We start from the raw sequence: 25,243 nt of genomic DNA on the forward strand, positions 1-25,243 counted from the left end.
CCAGCAATAGCCCAATGAAAAAACTCCCTTATAAGGAGAACGTTATGCAAATGAAATGAAATAGAGGCAAAAGCAAATACAACTGCCTCCTTCTCATCCTACAATAATCATGTAGCCCTCAATAGAAGTGGGAGGATAACTATTTCCTTGTTGGTGACTATAATGGAAATTTATGGTTTTAAATGTATCAAAGCTGCCCAGTCATTAAAACGTGACAGTGTTTAGAAGGAAACACTTTATGCAATGGGATCTCATGAAGGTCATTCTCCATGAACTGGGAAACATTTAATGTGGAAGTCATTGAGTGAGACCTGGGAACCCTAGGCCAACAAGGAACATGGAAGTCAGGAAAAGAAGAGGTAAGTTTGGAGGGAACATCCCACCCAGCATCAATCCATTCCACTAGCATTTGGCTCTGGGTAAGAAAACCCTCAAAATGGGAGATTTCCAGGATGGACCCAATTTGCACTCTGAATGTTCATTTCATGTTGCAGTACTCCCACCTGAACACTGGGCCATAGTCTGCACTGCTTGTGCAATTAAAAGAATGTGGGGATGGTGTTGGAAGCATCTTCTGTGTCATCTGTCTTCATATTTTTTGCAGGTAAATTTGTGGGACTCCATCCACTCCTCACCAGATTGTGTACTCATCACTATCTGACCTTATTCCTGCTCACACACTATATCCCAGGATGAATTCTCAAGGAGATGGAAGACTGTCCCTTCATGAGGTGAAGCAACTGCTCACCTGGGAATTGAATTTGAGGTAAATTCAAGGGATCCTGTGGACAGAACTGCTAGTGTCTCTCACTGAGTTGGCCACAAGAGCATAAAACACTTGTACATATTAGTTTTTTGGTGTGGTGTCCCCCACTTATTTCCACAGAAGTGGATTTTCTTTTGCAGGGGAGGTAATTGGATGCCAGCGGGTCTTGACCCACCTTCCAATTCACTGCAGATTCTTGATGCACAGAAAAATAAGAAACACATAGCCACACACCCCAAACAGAGACACACAGGCAGTTGAAAGGTTGAAAGACTCAAAAAAAAAAAGTGCTGAAGTGTATTAGCCACATTGCATTAAGCAGACTGTACTTATAGGCACACACACAAACACAATGCCACACACATGCACACATCCAACAATCCCACAGAAATACACAGCCCAGTAGCTCCTTAGGTTGTGTGGTTTTGCAGGAAGCCCCATCTGAGAGAAAGCAACCCCTGGGAACACAGGCAGGCTGTAAATAGAAATCACATTAGGGCAAGTTTCAAAAAGACTCACCCCTAGAACACCTGGGCAGGCCTGAGGAATCATGCAGATTCTTTTCTATCCTTGGGTTTTTGCAGTTTATTCCTGGGGCTCTGCTTGACATCTCTATAGGCTGACTCATGTCTGCCTACTCTTAGGATCATGGGACTAATTCATGGATCCCACAGAGAAGATAGGAAAGAGTCCACCTCTGGCACACCTCCAAAGGGGTCTCTTTCTCCACCGAGCCACAGAGACTTGTAGCTAGGCAATGGTGACATTCATGGTGACACTATGCAGAGCTCACAATCAGACCTGGTACCATAAGACTAGCATATGTGCTTTTATGAGGCAGGCTTAGCCACCAGGATGTTAGAGCTGTCAGCCTGCCTAAGCAGAGGGGAATTGTAGCAGCAGAGCCAGCGTGGTACTGGGAAAAACTGCGTGTGAAAATGCACTTCTGGACCTTAAAAGTCTTGACCTCAGGGCTCTTGCAGGCTGTCTCTGTGACTAGATCACACTGGAGGAGGAGGAGGCATTTTGAGACTGTGAGTTAGTCGCTGGAAACTGCACTTCTGATTCCATTACCGAAAGAGGCTGTGGGCAAGAATCAGGTCCCATGGCGGTTGGAATATAGTCTGGTGTGTTGTTGAGGATTCAGTGGGTGATATAATCATACCCGAGAACATAGAGGTGGCTGTCACTAGGCAACTGTGGCAATCACTGTGACACAAGTCAGTGCTCACAATCAGGCCTGTTGCTCTCAGAATCATGCATGAGTGTTCATGTGGCAGGCTCTGGCTCCAAACTGTCAGAGATGTCAGCCTACCTAAACAGAGGAAAATTGTACAGACTGAGCAAGCCTGATATCAGAAAAAGTTTGCCTGAGAAAACCTAGTGTAAAACCATAAATATCTCGACTTCATAGTCCCTTGGGGCCATCAGCGTTGTCTGGTCTCATGGGAGGAGAAGGCGTTTTGAGACTATGAAGTGGTCTCTGAAAACTGCTCTTCTGACTCCATTCCCGAAAGAGGTTGTGTGCAAGAATTGGGTCCCATGAAGATTAGAATTTGGTCTGGTGTGTTGTTGAGTAATCTTTGGGTGACAGAATCATACCTGGGAACCCAGAGGTGGGTGGCAGTGAAAGATGACCCTGCTCTTCACCTCATTGCCTCCCTTCATCCTGAGTCTTGCAAGGACTCTCTGGGAAATGCAGGAACCATGACAAAGGCAAGCTGATTTTTGAAAGAGGCTGTGTGCAAGAATCCAGTCCCTTGGGGTTTGTAGTATAGTCTGGTGAGTTATTGAAGGGTCATTGTGTAATAAAATTGTACTGAGACTTCAGAGGCTGCTATCAGTGAAAGATGGTGCATCTCTTGCTCTCACTGCCTCTTTTCATCCAGGACCTCAGGTGGGCCCTCTGAGAAAGGCAGAAACCATGACAAAGACAAGTCCTAGTTGAAGCAGTGTTCTCACACATGGAGCTGGCCTCTCATAGGTGCACATAAGGTTAAGGCAAGTCTCAGAGGCCGTATGTGGTGAAGACAAGCATGAAGAAGGTGTCCAATAGTTCTGTTGTGGGGCACAGTGGACCCCCACTCTCCATGAAAGCCAAGAAAAATCAAAATTTTCACCTCAGAGAATGATCTGGCTTGTGTTTTTGTCCAAGCAACGTTCAAAAGAAGAGCCAAGTGTGGAAGGTGAAATAACCTTTTTGAACGTCCAAGGTTATTTTGAAATAACCTTCTGTGTTATCTGTCTTCACCTTTTTTCAAAAATCTTACTTCAAAAACCAGCCACAGCTGCTTGCTTCTCATCATAGAGAAATCATGCAGCCTGCCACTGGAAGTGGGAAAACAGTACTTTCCTTGTTGGCGGCTGTATCAGGAATTAACTTTTTAAAAATATCACAGCTGCTCAATCATCAAAATACGACAGTGTTTAGAAGAAAACACTCACGTAATAAATTTACATGAGGGTCTGCTTTTGTAAACTGGGAAAGGTTTAGTGTGGAAGATGTTGAGCAAGACCCAGGGAACCCTAGATCGAAGAGCAACATGGAAGTGAGGAAAAGAAGAGCCCGTATTTGGCCTAATTTCTGCTCACACTCTCTGTTATACAGTGAAATACCAAGAGAGTGTAGAAGTGCCTCATCACAAAGTAAAGCACCTGCTCATCTGGGAACCAAATTCAAGGTAAATTCAAGGGTCCCTGCAGACAGGACTGCTAGTGTGTCTCCCTGGTTTGGCCACAGGATAATGAAAAACTAGGAGATGTCTGTTCTTGGGTGTCGTGTGCTGTTTTTTCTAGAAGAGTGGCTGTTTTTGTACGAGGAGGTGATTTAGACTCCTAGATGATTAGGTGGGCAAGCCTCATGACATGACACCCTGCAACTTTGAAAGAGCACAGAGAATGCATAGCAGAGTTATCTCCCAGATGTTTGGCCTGTCACCCTTCATTGTTGGTCCTCAGTCTCTGTCTGGTGAGGAGGCAACATCACAACTGTGGTGGTTTTTCTGGAGACAGGGTTTCACCATGTTGTCCAGGCTGGTATCTAACTCCTAGACTTAAATGATTGTAACATCTCCGCCTCCCAAAGTGCTGGGATTCCAGGTTTGAGTCACCATGTCTGGCCAATATGTAGCATTCTCTATCTACCAAATACTACTTCATAATTTAAAACAATTAGATAATCTATATTATCTGACATATTTTCTGCAAGAAGTTAAGGAAATATTTATAATTATTTAAGTAATTATAATTATTTAAAATAACCATAAATAAAAGGAACAATAGCACATTTCATTCATATATCTGTTGACATACCTGCATCTACTTATTATTATATCTCTACTTAGAAACACCCACGTTGTAAATTTACAGAAAATATCTCAAGACAAATTATCTGGCTTTCCTTTAATGGGAATCTGAAGCAAAGAACTACAATTCAGTTTTTATCAAACCTCTCAAATGGAGTGTGATATAAGTGAGACACATATATGAGGAAGACCAGTCTTTGCTCTCAGGGACTTTTCAAGGCAGGGGAGAACCATTAATATATAGTAGGGGTAGATTCTAGTAAACAAAATAGAAAAGTTAAAATTAATTATATATAAATAAATATATATTCCATACTGTATAAGTCATGAAATAACAGAGAAGGCAGGTTAGGCAGATTAGTGATTTCATTCTAGACCCAAATATATTCTATCATTCCACTTAGCAATTATAGTACATTATTTTCAACTTCAACATGACCATAAGTTGGCCTCACTGTACCTGTCTTTATGTTCTTGTTCAAAATAACAAAAGAAGGCCGGGCGCGGTGGCTAAAGCCTGTAATCCCAGCACTTTGGGAGGCCGAGACGGGCGGATCACGAGGTCAGGAGATAGAGACTATCCTGGCTAACCCAGCGAAACCCCGTCTCTACTAAAAAATACAAAAAACTAGCCGGGCGAGGTGGCGGCGCCTGTAGTCCCAGCTACTCGGGAGGCTGAGGCAGGAGAATGGCGTGAACCCGGGAGGTGGAGCTTGCAGTGAGCTGAGATCCGGCCACTGTACTCCAGCCTGGGGGACAGAGTGAGACTCCGTCTCAAAAAAAAAAAAAAAAATAGCAAAAGAAGAGGGAAACACATAGGGGAGAATCCTTTCTCTCTCTCTCTCTTTTTTCTTTTTCTTTTTCTTTTTTTTTTTTTTTTTGACATAATCTCACTCTGTAGCCAAGGCTGGAGGGTAGAAATGTGATTTCAGCTCACTGCAACCTCATCCTCCCAGGTTCAAGTGATTCTCCTGCCTCAGCCTACAGAGTAGCTGGGATTACCAGTGACTACCATCATGCCTAGTTATTTTTTCTATTTTTAGTAGAGATGGGGTTTCACCATGTTGGGCAGGTTAGTCACAAACCCTGGGTTCAGGTGATCTGCCTACCTTGGCCTCCCAAAATGCTACCATTACAGGCATGAGCCACCACACCCAACCAATAAACAATTAAAAAACTAATAATTAGCCAGGCATGATGGTGCATTCCCTTAGTCTTAACTACTGGGGAAGCAAAGGAAGAGGATATGTGAGACTTGGAATTGGAGAATCCAGAGTGCTATGATGGCACTACTGCACTACAGTCTAGAGACTGAGACCTGGTCTCAAAAAAAAAAAAAAAAAAAGAAGGAACAGAAGAAGAAAAGAAGGAAGAAAGGGAGGAAGGAAAAGAAAGGTAAGAGAAAGTAAGGGAAAAGGCAAAAAGAAAGAAAGAGAAAGGAAGAAGTAAGAATTTGTCAGCAAAATAGCTCCTATGCAGATTTTTCAGATTTATTCCTTAGAATCCATTACATACAAATTTGTGTCTTTTGTGTGTGTTTACTGGTTTTGTTTTTGTTTTTGTTTTTGAGACAGGATCATGCTGCATCACCCAGTCCAGAGTGCAGTGGCATGATCTTGGTTTAGGGCAAACTCCACCTACCGGGTTTAATGGATTCTCCCAGTTCACCACCTGCAGCTGGGACCACAGGCCCATGCCACTACTCCCAGAAAATTTTTTGTATTTTTAGTAGAGACAGGGTTTCACCATTTTTCATTTTTCCCAGGCTGGCCTCAGACTCCTGGCCTCAAGTTATCTGCCCCTCCCTTGGCCGCCCACAGTGCTGGAATTACAGTCATGAGCCACCAAGCTGGGTCTACATATAGGGTTTTTCTTTCTTTCTGAACAATTCTTGATAAATCATGTTTTTTTCTAATTATCTATCATCTTATTTTCCACCTCACTATAATAATTGTGCAAAGATTTCTTATAATTCTTTTATGTTTCTTTGTCTTGTTATTCTTTCATTATTTATTCTTCCTGTGTGTGTGTATGTATGGCTGTGTGTGTATTCATGCATGTATGTTTTGTCATTTCTTTGTCTTTCTTGTTTAGGCATGTATAAGTGTATGTATACATTAATATAAATAAACTATTGGATGTTTTACTTGATGCAAAACATCCAAAGCAACACAATTTTTAAAGTATATTTTACATATTTTTGGCTAGTCACTAAAGAAAGCAGGATTGCAAATAAACCTCTTGGTCTTACTGAATATAAACATACTAAGACAATTCTATACATTTTTGAGCCCTAAACTACGTGGCATATACTGCGTTCAGTACATTATTGATCTTGTCATAATAATATATAGTTTATACAGTTATTATATTCTCTTTGTTGATTGGGTAAATTTCAAAGATAAAAAAGTCTAACTTCACAAAGCTATTAAGTGGTGAAGGTTAGATTTTTCTTGGTTTGCCTAACTTTATATTGTACAAATCACCACATATATTATAGTATCTTGTAGACATTAAGTTTTGGTCAAATGATTTTTAACTGCTGCTCTAAAAAAAAAAGAGTAGCCTATTTGCACGGCAAGCAATATGTTTCATGATCTTGCCCTCCCTCCCTGTGTCCACTACTGACATTCCCTCATCTTTCTGTATTTAGTCCTATTTCATTGATCATAAGAAAATGCAGGCTATTCTACCAACTTGATTTTTACTTGTAACACTGCATTCTTCTGCATGTTCTCCCAGCAAATAGCATTCTATATTTGTGTTTTTGCTTTTGCTTCCACCACACAGATTTTAATAACTCCATTCATATGCTTGTTTTATTTCTGCCTAGAAAATGTTTCTTAGTAATCAATGTAATACATTAAAAATCATTTTCAATTTTGTTTTTTTTTTTCCATGTCTTTGGAAGAGGTAGTTTCCTTTAAGAACAAAATATTTCCGGAAAAAAAAAAAAACAGTTGTTGGTTTAAATACTAATTGTTTTAGTAATAGACTCCTAAAGCTGTGTACCTTTTAAACACTTGCAACTTAAGTTTCCTGTTTTGCAAATTAGGCTGAATAAAAAATATATAAATGTTTTGGGACTTCTAAAAATCAACTTGATATAAAATATATGTAGATATTTTATCAAAGAGGTTGATCCTTTTTTTAGAAAAATGACGTTATGTGTATCCTTTTTTAAAAAAAAACACTGAAAATGGATAATTTCCTGGACACTTACACTCTTCCAAGACTAAACCAGGAAGAAGTTGAATCCCTGAATAGACCAATAGCAGGCTCTGAAATTGAGGCAATAATTAATAGCCTACCAACCAAAAAAAGTCCAGGACCAGATGGATTCACAGCTGAATTCTACCAGAGGTACAAGGAGGAGCTGGTACCATTCCTTCTGAAACTATTCCAATCAATAGAAAAAGAGGGAATCCTCCCTAACTCATTTTATGAGGCCAACATCATCCTCATACCAAAGCCTGGCAGAGACACAACAAAAAAAGAGAATTTTAGACCAATATCCCTGATGAACATCGATGCAAAAATCCTCAATAAAATACTGGCAAACCGGATTCAGCAACACATCAAAAAGCTTATCCACCATGATCAAGTGGGCTTCATCCCTGGGATGCAATGCTGGTTCAACATTCGCAAATCAATAAACATAATCCAGCATATAAACAGAACCAAAGACAAGAACCACATGATTATCTCAATAGATGCAGAAAAGGCTTTTGACAAAATTCAACAGCCCTTCATGCTAAAAACGCTCAATAAATTCGGTAGTGATGGAACGTACCTCAAAATAATAAGAGCTATTTATGACAAACCCACAGCCAATATCATACTGAATGGGCAAAAACTGGAAAAATTCCCTTTGAAAACTGGCACAAGACAGGGATGCCCCCTCTCACCACTCCTATTCAACATAGTGTTGGAAGTTCTGGCTAGGGCAATCAGGCAAGAGAAAGAAATCAAGGGTATTCAGTTAGGAAAAGAAGAAGTCAGACTGTCCCTGTTTGCAGATGTCATGATTGTATATTTAGAAAATCCCATTGTCTCAGCCCAAAATCTCCTTAAGCTGATAAGCAACTTCAGCAAAGTCTCAGGATACAAAATTAATGTGCAAAAATCACAAGCATTCGTATACACCAGTAACAGACAAACAGAGAGCCAAATCATGAATGAACTCCCATTCACAATTGCTTCAAAGAGAATAAAATACCTAGGAATCCAACTTACAAGGGATGTAAAGGACCTCTTCAAGGAGAACTACAAACCACTGCTCAGTGAAATAAAAGAGGATACAAACAAATGGAAGAACATACCATGCTCATGGATAGGAAGAATCAATATCGTGAAAATGGCCATACTGCCCAAGGTTATTTATAGATTCAATGCCATCCCCATCAAGCTACCAATGAGTTTCTTCACATAATTGGAAAAAACTGCTTTAAAGTTCATATGGAACCAAAAAAGAGCGCGCATCTCCAAGACAATCCTAAGTCAAAAGAAGAAAGCTTGAGGCATCACGCTACCTGACTTCAAACTATACTACAAGGCTACAGTAACCAAAACAGCATGGTACTGGTACCAAAACAGAGATATAGACCAATGGAACAGAACAGAGTCCTCAGAAATAATACCACACATCTACAGCCATCTGATCTTTGACAGACCTGAGAGAAACAAGAAATGGGGAAAGGATTCCCTATTTAATAAATGGTGCTGGGAAAATTGGCTAGCCATAAGTAGAAAGCTGAAACTGGATCCTTTCCTGACTCCTTATACGAAAATTAATTCAAGATGGATTAGAGACTTAAATGTTAGACCTAATACCATAAAAATCCTAGAGGAAAACCTAGGTAGTACCATTCAGGACATAGGCATGGGCAAAGACTTCATGTCTAAAACACCAAAAGCAACGGCAGCAAAAGCCAAAATTGACAAATGGGATCTCATTAAACTAAAGAGCTTCTGCACAGCAAAAAAAAACTACCATCTGAGTGAACAGGCAACCTACAGAATGGGAGAAAATTTTTGCAATCTACTCATCTGACAAAGGGCTAAAATCCAGAACCTACAAAGGACTCAAACAAATGTACAAGAAAAAAACAAACAACCCCATCAAAAAGTGGGCAAAGGATATGAACGGGCATTTCTCAAAAGAAGACATTCATACAGCCACCAGACACATGAAAAAATGCTCATCATCACTGGCCATCAGAGAAATGCAAATCAAAACCACAATGAGATACCATCTCATACCAGTTAGAATGGCAATCATTAAAAAATCAGGAAACAACAGGTGCTGGAGAGGATGTGGAGAAATAGGAACACTTTTACACTGTTGGTGGGATTGTAAACTAGTCCAACCATTATGGAAAACAGTATGGCGATTCCTCGAGGATCTAGAACTAGATGTACCATATGACCCAGCCATCCCATTACTGGGTATATACCGAAAGGATTATAAATCATGCTGCTATAAAGACACATGCACACGTATGTTTATTGCGGCACTATTCACAATAGCAAAGACTTGGAATCAACCCAAATGTCCATCAGTGACAGACTGGATTAAGAAAATGTGGCACATATACACCATGGAATACTATGCAGCCATAAAAAAGGATGAGTTTGTGTCCTTTGTAGGGACATGGATGCAGCTGGAAACCATCATTCTTAGCAAACTATCACAAGAACAGAAAACCAAACACCGCATGTTCTCACTCATAGGTGGGAACTGAACAATGAGATCACTTGGACTCGGGAAGGGGAACATCACACACTGGGGCCTATCATGGGTGGGGGGGGAGGGATTGCATTGGGAGTTATACCTGATGTAAATGACGAGTTGATGGGTGCTGATGAGTTGATGGTTGCAGCACAGCAACATGGCACAAGTATTCATATGTAACAAACCTGCATGTTATGCACATGTACCCTAGAACTTAAAGTATAATAATAAAAAATAATTAAAAAAAAAAAACACTGAAGCATTTTCTCATACATCCTATGGCATCAACCATAATGTATTAATTACATATCTATTTTCCCGTGGCATAGTCTGACTAGCCCACTTACTAAATTTTTTTTGTATTAGTTATCAATGAGTTACTGTATACTACCTAATTATATATAACATTAATAAACACATTTCCTCAAGTAAATATAAACTGAAACAAAGTGAAATATTATCTGTTCAAAATGGAAAAAGGGTAATCTATAAATTAGACAGAACCATGGTCAAATTAATGGTTTTCTGGTAAGAATGTGACAAAAAGAATGTGAGAATAAAATGCTACAATTGGTTTTGGTTACAAGTAAACTAATAATACCAATAGATTTCTAACCATAATTTAAGAAAAATTTTTCTAATATATACATAAACATAAAGTTATCTTTACCTTCAGAGCACGCTTTTACTGTTAGGTTATTCATTAGAAAAGAAATCACTGAAAACATAAATGAAAGTATTTATGCAGACACAATCAGCTCTACATTGGTATGGTATAGTTTGTGAACTAAGTAGTTCATAAGTGTGAATATAGAATGTTTAGACTTTAATGTGTTAATATAAAGCATTTAAAGTGTAGTTTATAAGTAAGTATTCTTAAAGAACTTTTACATTCTGATATGCACAAGTTACAAACAAACTCAGAAAAATAAGTTTGAGTTGCACTGTGTAGATATTTAAATGCACTTTCTTATGGTACATTATATTTTGCAACAAAATCCATAGAATGGTGTCATTTTACTGTGGGCAATATAGTCTGTCAGCTAATAAAATATCTTTTTCAGGAATACAAAAGTTGTTTATTTTACTAGTGCTCTGCTAATTAAGGATGTTATTTATTATACACAAATTGAGGACAGAAAAATTGCCTATGTATATATATAGTTTCTGTTCATTTTGGAAGTTTGGGTTAAATCACTACATTTACGTACTAAGCAAATAAAATAAGGTGTCCAAGTATTTATATTACAACCAAAAAGTGAAGATACAAGATTAAGATGAAAGTTTACATTTCTAATTGACTTATTTTTCTTGCTTTCTTTCAATGTTATTTTACTTATTATTGCTTATTTCTTATAAATTTCTTTAAAAATTAGTTATTACTTTTCCCACGTATGCATTATTTTCCAAAACAAGCAGACATCATGTACAGCGAGCTTTTGCTAATATTTGAGAGGGGGATGAAACATGGATGACTATTTCATAATAAAAATACTTCTTTAAGATTGATCACACTACCATAATTGAAGAAAGTAAAAAAAAATGAAAATAATATAGAACATATTTTGGCATTTTAGTTTCTTTTCCTTTTTGTTTTTTAATTTACAAGTTTCTTGGGCCACCCTTCCTTTGATTTATGTCATGCTCCTCTTACCCTACTTCCTTTGTGGCTCTCGCAGGGGTAGTACCTCCTGGTTCCTAAACTTTTTAGCTGGGTACACCTCGACTGTTCCTTCAGCTTTTGGTGACAGTGTTGCACACAGGTGCTTCCCAGAAAATTAGGGAACTGAGGCACAAAATTCTTAATTTTAAGTGAGAGGACATGTTTGTTTCTCAGGAGAAAGAGTTAATGTCTAAATCATCTCCTGTGAATAGAGGAAACGTGATTATTCAGACCATTTCTCTCGGGCTTTTTTTTAGCAAATGTTAAGAAATGTTAAAATTGTTATTTAGTGTGGATTTATGTATATGGGTATAACTGTATATCTGAAAGTGTTGGATATCAGTTTGTCCTACCAAAAAGCACCTTTATTTTACGTTTATTTGCACAGATTGGTTTCTTGACAGGAATACAAAGACCTCAAAGTTTTTGGATTTTCTCTGTAAAAGGGAATGGGTTTTCAAAGTGTGGGTGTTGAATTATGGAAGGAAACAGTTGGGAGAGAACTCTTTAGTGCTATTAAGAACTTCACTTTTGTTAAACTCATTGATTTTTCTTGAAGATTCTCTTCTTTATTGCCGGACATGAACGACATGCAGAGAAGTTGTGGGAGATGGAGCTAGGATGCCATTTTTTTCATGTGCACTTTTTGTTAAAGCGATTTTTCTCTGTGAATGTGATCATAAATCAAATATATAGGCAACGTACTTACCCACTATGATTAAAAACTTGTACTTTCACTCATCACATGTCAAATTCGTGATTTCCTTGACAGGAATTATGAAATTTTGACATAAATTGCATTACTTTAGTGATTAAGGAAGTCTGGGGCCATAAATAATCTCAGATTAAATTTGCCTCAGTAAAGCCTGTAATTGTCTCCTTCCTCATATGACAGTATTTGAAACATGTTTCATGTATATCTGGCACCGTAAATAATGTAAACTGAATAAGTGGGTGTAGTTGAGATAAATGGTGATAGCTTAAAACGGAAACAAAATATATGTGTTTCAGTTATTCTGTTAACTTGGCACACTGACTCATTCTTGTAATCCTACCACTTTGTGAAGAGGTGGTGTGAGGATGGCTTGAAGTGATGAGTTGGATATCAGCCTGCATAATATAATGAGCTCCTTTATTGCCATTTTGGCACCAGGGACCCGTTTAGTGGAAGGCATTTTTGCACAGACAAGAGGTGGATAGGGGGAGAAAGTGATGAGATGGACACCTTAGGGAGATGGGGGGCAGCAGTTCCAGGAGAAGCACAGGGCAGGGAGGGACTTCCGGTCACAGCAGTGTGACAGGGGGCAGAGGTAGGGCAGCTGGGCTGTGAGGGGGACAGTGCAGGCCAGTGTGGAATAGGGAGGATGGATTCTGGATGAAACTGTTCCACCTCGGGTCACACTTAGACATGACATTCTTCCAAGGAGAGCACCACCTGGATCCTCGCATGCACAGTTCACACTAGGGCTCCTACTGCTGTGAGAATCCAATACCTTCCCTGATATGATAGGAGGTGGGCTCAGGCAGTGCTATCTGTTCACCACCTATTCTGCAGCCAGGTTCCTAACAGGCCACAGACAGGTACTGGTGGGAGATAGGGTTTGGGGATCCCTGATCAATTGTATATTTGAAATCACTAAAATATTGTAAAAAATTTAATTTTTTATTAAAAAATTTAATCATTTATTAAAATATCAAGCTGGGCATAGTTGTTCACCTTTGAAATATCATCACCTTGGTAGTACCAGACCAGAAAATCTTTTGAGCTCAGGAGTTCCAGACCAGCTTGGGTACCATGGGGAAACCAGCGTCTGTTAAAGAAACACAAAAGTTATCTACTAGCTCTGAGTGCCTGTAGCTTCCAAAGTGGCTGAGACATGGGAGGATCACTTGAGGCTCAGTAGAGGAGGCTGCAGTGAGCAGTGCACTTTGGCAACAGGAAATTTACATCTCAAGAAAAAGATACATAAAACATCACACTGTACAGTATAAATATATAGTTATCAAATAAAATTATTTAAATGCATCACCCTGCATATTGCAGCTTAAGAACATTACAGGCCGGGCGAGGTGGCTCACGTCTGTAATCCCGGCACTTTGGGAGGCCGAGGCAGACGGATCACCAGGTCAGGAGATTGAGACAATCCGGGCTAACACAGTGAAACCCATCTCTAATAAAAATGCAAACAAATTAGCCAGGTGTGGTGGCGGGGGCCTGCAGTCCCAGCTACCCTGGAGGCTGAGGGAGGAGAATGGTGTGAACCTGGGAGGCGGAGATTGCAGCCAACATCCGAGATCACACCACTGGACTCCAACCTGGGCGACAGAGCCAGATTCTGTCTCAAAAAGAAAGAAAAAAAGAACATTACAATAGCGTTTCTCATCTCATTTTTACAAACACGTTTTTGTCAGGTACGTACTGACATGCAGCATTTGTCCATAAAGTCAGTGACCCTTTCACTCTGCATGTTACAAATTTTACATATTTGAACTAAGAAATATTAAAATGATGTCAGCCTCTGTAAGAGAATTTCCCTTGAATTTCCAACGGTGTGTAATAAAATTTTAACTTTTGGGATTATTAATGATTTGTTTTTGAACCATTTACAGCAAAATGATGGAAGTAGATCGGCCTGTCAAGCTTCTCATTGGTAGCCTACGTTTAGAAACCAATGAAAAGATGCTTAAAGCAGTATTTGGGAAATACTGGGAAATTCCATATTGGAACGCAACTGTTATATATATGTTTATGTTTGTATGTATATGTTGTGTGTCTGTATATATATGTGTGTGTGAATATATATGTATTTATATATAAACATATATATCTTGTTATTTTGTTATATGTGGGTATAACTGTATATATGTGTATATATATGTATAAATACATATATATAAACATACAGATACACACACACGTATGTTGGTTTTATATATGTATATTTTCCAAAGTACATACATACTTTCATTACACAAAGTAAAATAGTTATTTGATTTTAAACTGTAATTTTCAAGTTTATATTTACTCTTCAATATTCTAAGAAATTAAGTTTTATATTAATAGTAGGTGATGTTAAGGAAGCAGGTGTTTATGAACGTAACTGACACTGGGTGTCCACACCATCACTCAGGTGCGCCTTAATTCCCTGCCAGGTTCCCTCCCTGGACTTATACTGAGGGTTCGCAGACATTTTGCAATCTCTTCACATTTCCTCCCTGGATGAAACTCTAAACAACATGTACATAAAGAAAAGAGAATATTTGCTCACACTGGAGCCCAGTGTGGTCCTCCAGATTCCCTGTGCAGTGGCTTCTCGTATCCGGGAAGGCAGGGCAGTGGGAGTGAGGATGTCAGATAGGAGAATATATGTCAGGGTAAACTGGGGTCATCGAAACAGATTATGGCAGGCCTGGGAGAACGTTTCTGAAAGGACGTAGACCTAGATGGCCCTCAGATGGACATCGGTACGGAGAGTAAGGAGGTCCTGCTAGAGCTCAAACTGAGCCCCAGGTGGTAGCAGGCCCTAGGGCAGTGGAAGGAGCTGGTAACACAGCTATCCCTAAAGCGTTGATTATCACCTACTAATTTTAGCCAAATATATATCACAGGTAGCTTAGGGTTGCCCAATCCTGAAATGTGGGTGTTACAGTTTCCTGATGTGCCTGTCTCCCCCAGCCATGGATGGCCTGTGATTGCTCATTAAGTCTCCTGCATGACCCTTAGGTCCTCCATGGGGGGGTACAGAACCAGGACTCAAAGGCCTCGAAATTCCCAGCCCTAGGCTGCTTGCTTGCCTGGACCTCCCTCTCTGTTGCCCTCTCTAATGGCCGTCCCTATCCCTCCGCCGTCCCTGGAGATAGAACTTGCAATGGGATTGAGCCCCATAGGCCCATGGCTGATGATCAGGGGGACCTGCAAAGAATCTGAGGGGTCCACCTTAGGTCAGTGTCCGCGGTATCAGAGCCCATTCCCCAGAGGCCAAGGAATGACCAGTTAAGGGTCCTTTTCCCATCAGGTTCACCTGCCAACGACGGTTCCCCTAGCTCAGCAATCTTCATGCCCAAAACCCCAGGCAGGGGTCCATAGTTTTTAGACCCCAGCAGCTGAAACGAGCGCTCCTAGGCTAGCGATGTCTGCCTGACACTGGAGGCTCCTAATCTTTATATCCCGGAACCACCTGACTGCGAAGGTGCCAAATGAGACAACACAAAACCCCCCCCCGTTCCGCAGGGTGGATAAGGAAGCCCCGGAAGTTGTTCAATGCCACACCAGACTCTAACTAGTGTGGGTGTTACAGTTTCCTGATGTGCCTGTCTCCCCCAGCCATGGATGGCCTGTGATTGCTCATTAAGTCTCCTGCATGACCCTTAGGTCCTCCATGGGGGGTACAGAACCAGGACTCAAAGGCCTCGAAATTCCCAGCCCTAGGCTGCTTGCCTGGCCTCCTCTCTGTTCCCTCTCTAATGCCGTCCCTCCCTCCCTGGAGTAGAACTGCAATGGATTGAGCCATAGGCCCTGGCTGATGATCTGGGGGACTGCAGAAGGGGGTCCACCGTAGGTCAGGTCGCGGTTCAGAGCCCATTCCCCAGAGGCCAAGGAATGACCAGTGAGGTCCTTTCCCATGATGCACCTGCCACGGGAACCCTCCTCAGCAATCTTGCCAAAACCCCGGCAGTCATTTTTAGCCCAGCAGCTGAACGAGCTCAGGTAGGCAATGTTCTGCCTGCAGCTGGAGGCTCTATCTTTATGATCCCGGAACCACCGGACTGAAGTGCAATGAGACACCCCGTTCCCTGGGGGGAGAGGAGCCAGGAAGTTTCATGCCACACAGACCCTCCCACACACCAGCTCCCCTACTATGCTGGGAGGCACTCCTTACCAAGGATGCCAAAGCAATAGTCCTTCAGGATGACTTTCACTGTGGAAGTTAAAGTTGTGACAAAAGGAAATCTTCATTCAGCCGCCAGTAACTGGGGATGACTGAGTTCCTCCACCTGCCTGGCCAACAAGGAGAAACGGGATGGACTCGAAGCGACCATTTCACCTAGCTGGACTGAGGTGGCCTGCTAGCTGGAGTGAAGCATGAGTTTCCCATTCCCAGCTCTGCCACTGAGACACCGCGGGCCCCAGGGAGGCCTCAAACGGACTCAGACACTGGACCCCTCCCGCAGACCCAGGCTCCCCAGCCTGACCTGCACATCCATCGTGCAGCAAAGCAGGACTTCACCATGGTTTCTGACCCAGGACAACAACTGAGTGTGCCAAACAATTTACCTCTGGTCAAGGAGCCTCCAGACGACTCGTTGAGCAAGTCTCGTGACACCCTGCAATTTTCAAGAGCACAGAGAATCTGGAGCATCTGGCCTGTCGCCCTCGCTTGTTGCTTCTCTGTCGCTGTCTGTCGAGGAGGCAACCTCACAACTGTGGTGGTTTTTGGGGTGGGGAGAGCCAGGCCAAGAAACCTGCACTAACTAGGGAAAGGAGACAGAGGAAGTGGTTGCGGCCGAGGGCGGGGGGCGGGGTGATATAAGGCGGCTGCTTCCTCAGGGTTCAGGAGCCGCAGGAGGCCCTTGTGTGCTGGATGTTGGACACGCTCTGCTGACGTCCAGGTGTGTGGTGTCCTCTTGTCCTGGGCTTCCTGACGGGTGGGCCTGTCCACCTGAGGGAAGCCCTGTAGGTAGAAGGGGCTGCAGGGTCGTGCCTGGCGCTCCCTATGGGAATGGCTTGGGTGCAAAGGAGGTTATGTATGCTCAGGGCCTACACCCCTTTGGGTCCAGCGCCAGCAGGGGGGAGACAGGCGCTTCAGCGCTATGGGAGCCTCTGGGTCGGCAAGGCAGTGCACAACGGTGTGCACGCTGGCTGTCCATGGCCAGCCCTGGAGGCTGGCCTCCGGTACGTCTAGGGCATAGGACGGGAGCCCCTTTGGAATGCTCCTTTCCGTACAGCACCCTCCGGGAGGAAGCCTGCTACGCGGAGTCTGTATTGTCATAGACCTGCCAGAGGGCGTGCCGGCCTTCTGGCCTCTGGAGCAGACGAATTCCACCTCAGCCTAACCAAGAGACTTTCCTCCCACGCGCCCGCCCAGACCCACTTTCCCCAGGCCGCCTCGGCTGCCCTCGCCCCAGCAGCCAGAGAGACTTCTCCTCTGGATCTGCAGTATTCCATTCCATCTACCCGGCCTGCCCAGTGAAGTGAGATGTTTCATACGTGCCGTGTGGGTCAATGGCTTGCCACACTCAGGATGTCAGTGAGGGCACAGGGCTTCCATGCCCAAGATTCCAAAGGCCACGCAGCCCGCGTGTGCCTGGATGCAGCGCTACCTGGCGCAAGCCCCGAGGGCTTCTCAGAGGAGGCATAGCTCGGGAGGTTGGGACTGCAGGCCAGCCTAGGTTGCTGCTGCCCGGGGAGACGCCCACCGCCCTCGCACTGACTGGCCGCCAGGGGAGAACCGCGGTCTTGGAGGGGCTCCTGGTGCCCTTTGGTCTCCATGTCTTCCCGCGGCTCCCTGCGCCCTTTGCGTGCAGTCCCTTAGGGGGCGCCTGCTAGCCCGGCGCATGCGCCCTGAGGGCCCGCCGTCCCACCGGCTGCGGTGAAGGGCAGCGGCAGGGTTCCTGCGGTGAGGGTCCGGCAGCACAGGCGGTGGTCAGTGGGAGTCCGAAGGGGGGCACCGTCTTCAGGATGGAGTCTCTACAGGAGGGGGAGGCCGGGGCGCAGAGCGAGCAGGTAGCTTTGGGGGAGGAGGCGGTGCTGGGAGCGGATGACATAATGGCGGAGGTGGAGGTGGTGGCCCACCAGGAAGCCGACGAGAAGCGGCAGGAGCAGGTCCAGCGGGCACAGCCTGGCCCTGGGCCCATGAGCCCAGAGTCTGCACTGGAGGAGCTGCTGGCCGTTCAGGTGGAGCTGGAGCCGGTTAATGCCCGAGCCAGGAAGGCCTTTTCTCAGCAGAGGGAAAAGATGGAGCGGAGGCGCAAGCCCCACCTGGACCGCAGAGGCGCCATCATCCAGAGCATGCCTGGCTTCTGGGCCAATGTGGTATCCTTTGCAGTGTTTCTTCTGCTTTGCCAGTTGAGAGGTGCTCTTGGGAAGTGTAAGGAACTTACGGGCGGCTCGGCGTCGATGTGACCATTTGGGGAACACGGGTGAGTTTCCACAGACAAATGTGGCTGAAGAAAGCCAGAGCAGACACGGGTACTATTTTCCTGCGTGCGTGAGAGAAACGCTTCATGGTGCCAAGCAGCAGACGTTTGGGGCATCTTTCTGAAGAGCAGAAGCGAGTTCTCAGCAGAACACGTGTTGCTGTGAATCAAGCTGTTGTTAAGGGACTGTGACTGCTCCGCCTTGCCAGTCCGATCTGGGACTGGGCTTCTTCGGGTATGAGCAGATTCTGCCAGGCCTCAGACACCGGCAGTTCTCTGCATATCGCCCCTCCCCGTGTCAGTGCGGTCAGCCTCACAATGATACACCCTCGGTGAAACCCGAGAGGTCTGAATTCAGGGGGAGGGAGAGGAGAAAGGGAGGTCATTCATGGATGCAGATCGGAAAAAATCCCCTAGCCGCCCCTCTGGGTGCTCTTAGGCCTTCCCCGTTGCTTCTAGCTTTTCTTTCCGTTGCATCTCAAGGCTCTTTGACCTCAATCAGATTGCAAACCACCCTCAGATGTCGGCCCTGATCACTGACCAAGATGAAGACATGCTGAGCTACATGATCAACTTGGAGGTGAGGCCGGGAAGACTAAGGCTGGAGGGTTGAGTGGGGGAGGCTAAGGGAGATAATTTATTCCTGCAAGCAACAGTGGGCACCTCAGCCAAAAAGGTGTTTAAGCTTTCTCCACCTTGTCCGGACAGGTGAAAGAAGCGAAGCATCCCGTTCATCTCTGCCAGATCATGTTGTTCTTTCGGAGTAACCCCTACTTCCAGAATAAAGTGATTACCAAGGAATATCTCGTGAACGTCACAGGTGACAGGTGGCTCCCAGGATGGGTAGTGGAAGGAGGAAGGTGGGTGGATCAGTGCCAACGTGTTCCAGCCCCCTTACCAAAACATCCTCTGTCTGTAGAATACAGGGCTTCTCATTCCACTCCAATTCAGTGGTGTCAGGATTATGAAGTTGAGGCCTATCGCCGCAGACACAACAACAGCGGTCTTAACTTCTTCAACTGGTTTTCTGACCACAACTTCGCAGGATCCAGTAGGATTGCTGAGGTGGGTCCTTGCTGGGGAACATGAGGAATGACCCCGGTGTGTTCCCAGCTGCTTGGGTCACCAGTCTGAGCTCTCATGAGGCCTTTTCCGGTTGATTCCCCTGACAGATCCTATGTAAGGACCTGTGGCGCAATCCCCTGCAGTACTACAGGAGGATGAAGCCACCTGAAGAGGAAACAGAGATTTCAGGTGAGCCGTACAGTTGGAACTGGAGCTGTCTGATACCCAGGATAAGGGTGTTGACACACCTCTCTATTCAGGGAGCCTGGAGGCTCATTTCAGAAATGTAGAACCTGGGGGTCCGTCTTATCCATGTCGAAATTCCTTGAGAGGAAGACACAGCATGACAGAATCCAGGACATTCATGGCATTGGGCTGAAAAAGGCACATGAGACACTGCGCTGCAAAGCGGGTTATAACTGTGGAGTCTTAAGCCCGGGGAAGCATAGTGCGTGTCCACACTCACTGAGAAGTAAAGCCGAGTTATTACCTTCAATCTGTGGCACTTGGTTCCATGGCCGTCAACCCGACGGGGAGTCGTCTTACCAACCCCTAAAGCTTGGGCTCCCGGAATGTGCCTGGTTGTCCTCCTTGCCACAGACCACAAAGGACTGTTTAGATCGATGGATTTCCTTAAGCTATTACCCCATCGGATTTCCGTGTGCTTTTAGTGTACAACGCGTCTTGTTAGCTGACTCCTGTCACAGAGAATACTGGAAATGGGGCAGGTATTGCAGAGAATAGTTTGTAACACATGCACGGTAGGAGGAAGTTGAAGAGATCACAAAAGGGGAAGGGGTAGTCTTTTCTCAGCAGGCCGTAAAATTAAAACATTTTAAATGGTGGCTCAGAGGAGATGCATTTTGACATGTGTTTGTGTTTCTCTAGGGAACGCGCAGATGTTGGGTTGAATATGATGGAGCATCGGACACAGGTGCTGTGTTCACCTAACACGGCAGAACTCCTGAAAACTTACTACAGTATGCAGGATGTCAGTACTCAGCATGGTCTTGTGCACAGGAACTAAAGGACAAGCAGATCCAGTCACAGCAAATGAAGACAGGAAGCGGGGTGGGGGAATTGAATTGTATGGAATAAAAAATAAACAGTATTAAGGATGTGTGGCTCTGTGTGTGTGTGTGTGTGTGTGTGTGTGTCTGTGTGTGTCTGTGTGTTTGTGTGTCTGTGTGTGTGTGTCGCTTGATCCCCTGGATTCCGCTGTCCTAATGAATTGATCAATCTATATGTTTGATTCTCTTCATGAAAATGACCAGTCTGTGTGGGAGCTGGGCCTCTGAATTTGTAGAGTGAATTGGTGTGAAATGTTTTGGGATTCTTTCTATAGGACAGAGTTGGGGAGGTACAAGAAACAGAAGACAGTTAAGTTGACAGCTTACTTCATCCTATGGAAGCAGAGATAGTTCAATGACATTGGGTGATGGACACTGAGATAAACAGGGCCCAGTTTGCTGGGGTAAGGTACCTGCAAAATCCTTCATTTTGGGTATCATCAGACACATTAAGATAGCACAGGATAATGGAAATGTTAACGTTATCTTTCGTGTCGAATTCACAGCTTATTTTTCTTTAAAGGCGAATGCATAATCTTTTTCTGGGACAATCAGCCTCTCAGGACTTCTCACACAGCAACGTGAGAAGAAATGAGCACATGAGGTATATGGAAGCCTTATGGGAAAGGTTTCAGAGGCATATGAGAAGACATTCAGGATACGCCCTTTTTTTTTTTTTTTTTTTTTTTTTTATTCTGGCGTAGGTGACTAAGGCAAAACACAAACATGCAGAAGTGAGGGGAAAGGTGGTGGATTTGTGGAATACAAGATTGCCTGAGGATCCATGCCTGGACTGTCTGTCACTTGATGACCCAGAATATGGACGATGTTGTTGATGTTTACATCTTTAGCTGGGTTAAGCTTTTCTCCAAGATGCTTCCTTAGGTGAGGAGGCGAAAATGTACGTAGCTAACACCAATGCGAGTGCATTTTGTGCATTTTTTTCTTTACGATTTTCCTTAAATTTTTATTAAAGCAATGACCTGGTCTATTAAATATAATACTATAATGTACAAATCAAACCTGGACACTTACCATAACTCTGATATGTAAGAAATTCCTCTTGGATGGTCAGAATGATCTCTACCACGTCCCCCAACGTTGCCGTCACGGTCACTACATTTACGACAGGTTTGCTACGGTCAGCAGGAACATCTTCAGAAAACTATTTGACAGAACCGGAAACTATTATAGTACCTATATCCTCCAGAGGAATGTTCATCCCGACTAGAATAACCATAATCATGGTATCCATAACCTCTAGGTGGTGGACCATCATCCCTGGTGTCTCAGGAACTCGTATGAATTCTGCTTCCGTAAGTTAAAGCAACAAATTCTAAATTATCAACTTCTCGTATCCCAAACATAACTAACTTACAACTTAAACACAATAAAGGACCAAACACACGAATAGTTGTTTCTCCAAATACTATATGCAAATGCTCAAAAGGCACATGGAAGAAATCATCATAATTAGTTATTCGGAAAATGCATTTCAAAACCAAAATGAGATAGCATACTTCACACACACTGGAATGGGAATACATTTTAAAAAGCAGGAAATATCAAGTGTTTGACAGGACGTAGATAATTTGGAACCCTGACACAATGCTAGCTGGAATGGAAAATGATGCAGCTACTATGAAGAAATGTGGTGGTTCCCCAAGAAAATAAACACAATTATCACAGGACCAAGCAATTCCATTCGCACATACTGAGAAATGAATAAGGGTGCCCAGACAAATAGGTATGTAGAAATACAGTGGTGGAAACAACCCAAATAAAATAATGGGTCAGCAGCTTGTGTAAGGAAAGAAGTGCTACAATGTAAACGATCCTTCAGGGCATCGTGCAAAGGAAAGGAGACAGTTATAAAAAGTCCTGTATTGTTTGAGCCCACCAACATGAAATACCCGGAACAGGTACCTTCAGAGGCAGAAAACAGATTGCTGTTTGTTAGGGGCTGAGGGAAGGGAGAAAACGAAAGGAACTGCTTAACTGGTAGTGGGGTTGTAGTTTGGAGTGATGAAAATGTTCTGGAACTAGATGGAGGTGGTTGTTGCACAACACAGGTTGTATTAAACGCCACTTAACTATTTACCTTAAAGTGTTTAATTTTGTTTTGTGAATTTCATCACCACAACAAAAGTCAACAATTTTTCCATTTTTCCTTTGCCTATCCTTTGTTGCGTGTAACCCTCATCTCTTGGTGTGACACATGGTCGTTCTCTGGGAAGAGCCTGGCTCTCTGCGTGAAGGACCTCCGTGATTCTCTCATCCACATGACATGGGACATTTAATGTTAAAATGATTTCATATTATGTAAAGAACACAGATTCTGAAACACAATATTTTTCTTGTCTAAAACCACTTTTTACAATTATTTCTTGTATGACTCTGTCCTTCTTTCCCTAAATTCCTAGACTTCCGTGACAACTAAAACATTTCTCCCGGCTTTGGATAATCCCATGGCTCCACAAGGCCTGTTCTACCAACGAGCTGAAGGCAGACATTAATTCTTAAGTCAAAGTTCATTTTTAATTGTTAGTAACCAGTTAGTTATTATTTTTCTCAGATTACTATACATAAGATTTTTTCCATACCTACAAGACCAAGCAACTTTCAGTTTCTACTAAAACTTAAAATATAAAAGTATAACTGTGAACAAAAAAATGGACTTTCTGCTATGTACCAGGAAGTGTGCTAGACGTAAGAGAAATAAAAGCAACAAGGAAAACTTAAATATGTACTTAAGTCAATTTAACGATCAACACATTAATACATGGTACAGTGAGGACAAAATACCCACAATTTACAGTGAAGAAAAACATGTAAAATGTAAGCTGTTTTTGAAGCATAAATGGCTATTTGTGAGACACACGCTGGGAAGATTAACTCTCAAGAAGTCCAGCAAAGCACGTTGGTGATAGCATAAAGAGTAACGGGAACTAACAGGAGATTGGGGTGATGCTGTAAAACAGAACAACTTGAAAGTGTCCAGAATGCAATGATTTTGATGGTAATATAAAGGAAGTCCGTACGTAATAGAAGGACACAACTCTTTAAAGCTGTGATAAACACACAATCCCCAGAATTTAAGATTCAATAAGACAGAGACCATTGGTTGGATCAAAATAAGTCCTCAAGCACACTGGGAAAAAGGAGTCATTAGGTATTCATGTTACAACAAAATCACTGCGTTAACAGGATAACAATATTTGTAGGAGAGAAAGAGCAAGGATGGGGCAAAAATGCCAGTTAGTCATTCTGTTACCCAATTTCAATCTTCTCATGTTCGTTTCTACTTTCAAGTACTTAACACTTCCTTAAATGTAAAAATCTGGTTGAAATATACTTTCTCAAGAATGTATTTTCAGAAAATGTGAAAGAATCTTTTCTTCTTGTGAGTCTGTCTTGGTGTCTCTCTGTAGACATTTTCCACCTTGTAAGTTTGTCTAGCTGTCTATCCATAGCTTGTCTATGCTATAGATGTATTTCCATGAATTGGAACTAAATCCATTAATAGCTTTTAGGAAATACTGACTGATTTCTCTCCTTTCTGTGAGAGTTCCTTCTAAGTTTTAATGCTGCTTGAAAGCTTTGAAGATCTATTTACACTTGTATTGGAATACTAACCTACAAACAGGACTGCCATACGTTCATTTACGTAACGTTTATTCCAATATCCTTCCAACTACACTTGCACTTCCTCAGGCAAAAAGAAGAGGATATCTAAAGCATTTCAGATCACATGACATTACGCCACCTTCAAAAGTTTAGTAATACCAAAAAGATCCTGAAATGCTGTTAAGTGAAAAGCAGTTTGGAGATTAAGAATAAGGGACGGTTACATCTCCATTCATATCCTCGACAGCATTTTTAGCATCTGCAGCGTTCTCAAAATACAGGCAAAGCATTTGAGCTTGCTGATTTCCCCTTCATCTCACAGAAGAACTAAATTATGTGAAAATATCTTACATTTATATAATGGACTCAACGGAGTACTAAGAAACCAAAAACGAAATTGCATTTCACATCATTACTGTGATTCTTACTACTATGTCATCTCAATCGTCAGCCTATTTTATTCCAATTTGTTCTCCACCTCCACAACACACTTACTTTTGCTCATTTTCCTTTCTCAGCAACAGGTGACCTTTACCACAGACCCTTCACCTGCTGCCATGAGAATTTTCCCAATATGAAATATAAACTTGAAAATTACAGTTTAATAACAAATAACTATTTCAACTTATGTCTTCAGTAAACATATTAACTATACATTTACTTTGGAAAAGTAGACATAAATAGCACCGACATATTAATGTGTATGTATATGCATATATACACACGTATACATACATACACACATATATATACACACACACATACATACAACACACATAAACACACACACACACACACACACACACACACACAAACAAACATATGTATAACAGTTGCCTGCCAATATGGGAACATATTTCCCAAATGTTGCTTTAA

General features: G+C 42.7%; 2 protein-coding genes across 2 annotated transcripts in view; both read left to right on the forward strand.

Moving 5' to 3' along the window:
* Positions 1 to 25,243, forward strand: part of LOC126947204 (uncharacterized) — a 279,674-nt gene that overhangs the window by 72,409 nt on the left and 182,022 nt on the right. The window lies entirely within an intron of this gene.
* LOC126947176 (testis-specific Y-encoded protein 2-like) lies at positions 18,024 to 20,788 on the forward strand. Its single transcript, XM_050777902.1, is given in 7 exon segments — positions 18,024 to 18,056; positions 18,058 to 18,501; positions 19,108 to 19,185; positions 19,314 to 19,425; positions 19,525 to 19,670; positions 19,778 to 19,859; positions 20,559 to 20,788. Coding segments are annotated over 7 exon segments (918 nt in total). The 3' UTR covers positions 20,582 to 20,788.

The sequence above is a fragment of the Macaca thibetana genome, chromosome Y, assembly GCF_024542745.1.
Source record: "Macaca thibetana thibetana isolate TM-01 chromosome Y, ASM2454274v1, whole genome shotgun sequence".
NCBI classification, from domain to species: domain Eukaryota; kingdom Metazoa; phylum Chordata; class Mammalia; order Primates; family Cercopithecidae; genus Macaca; species Macaca thibetana.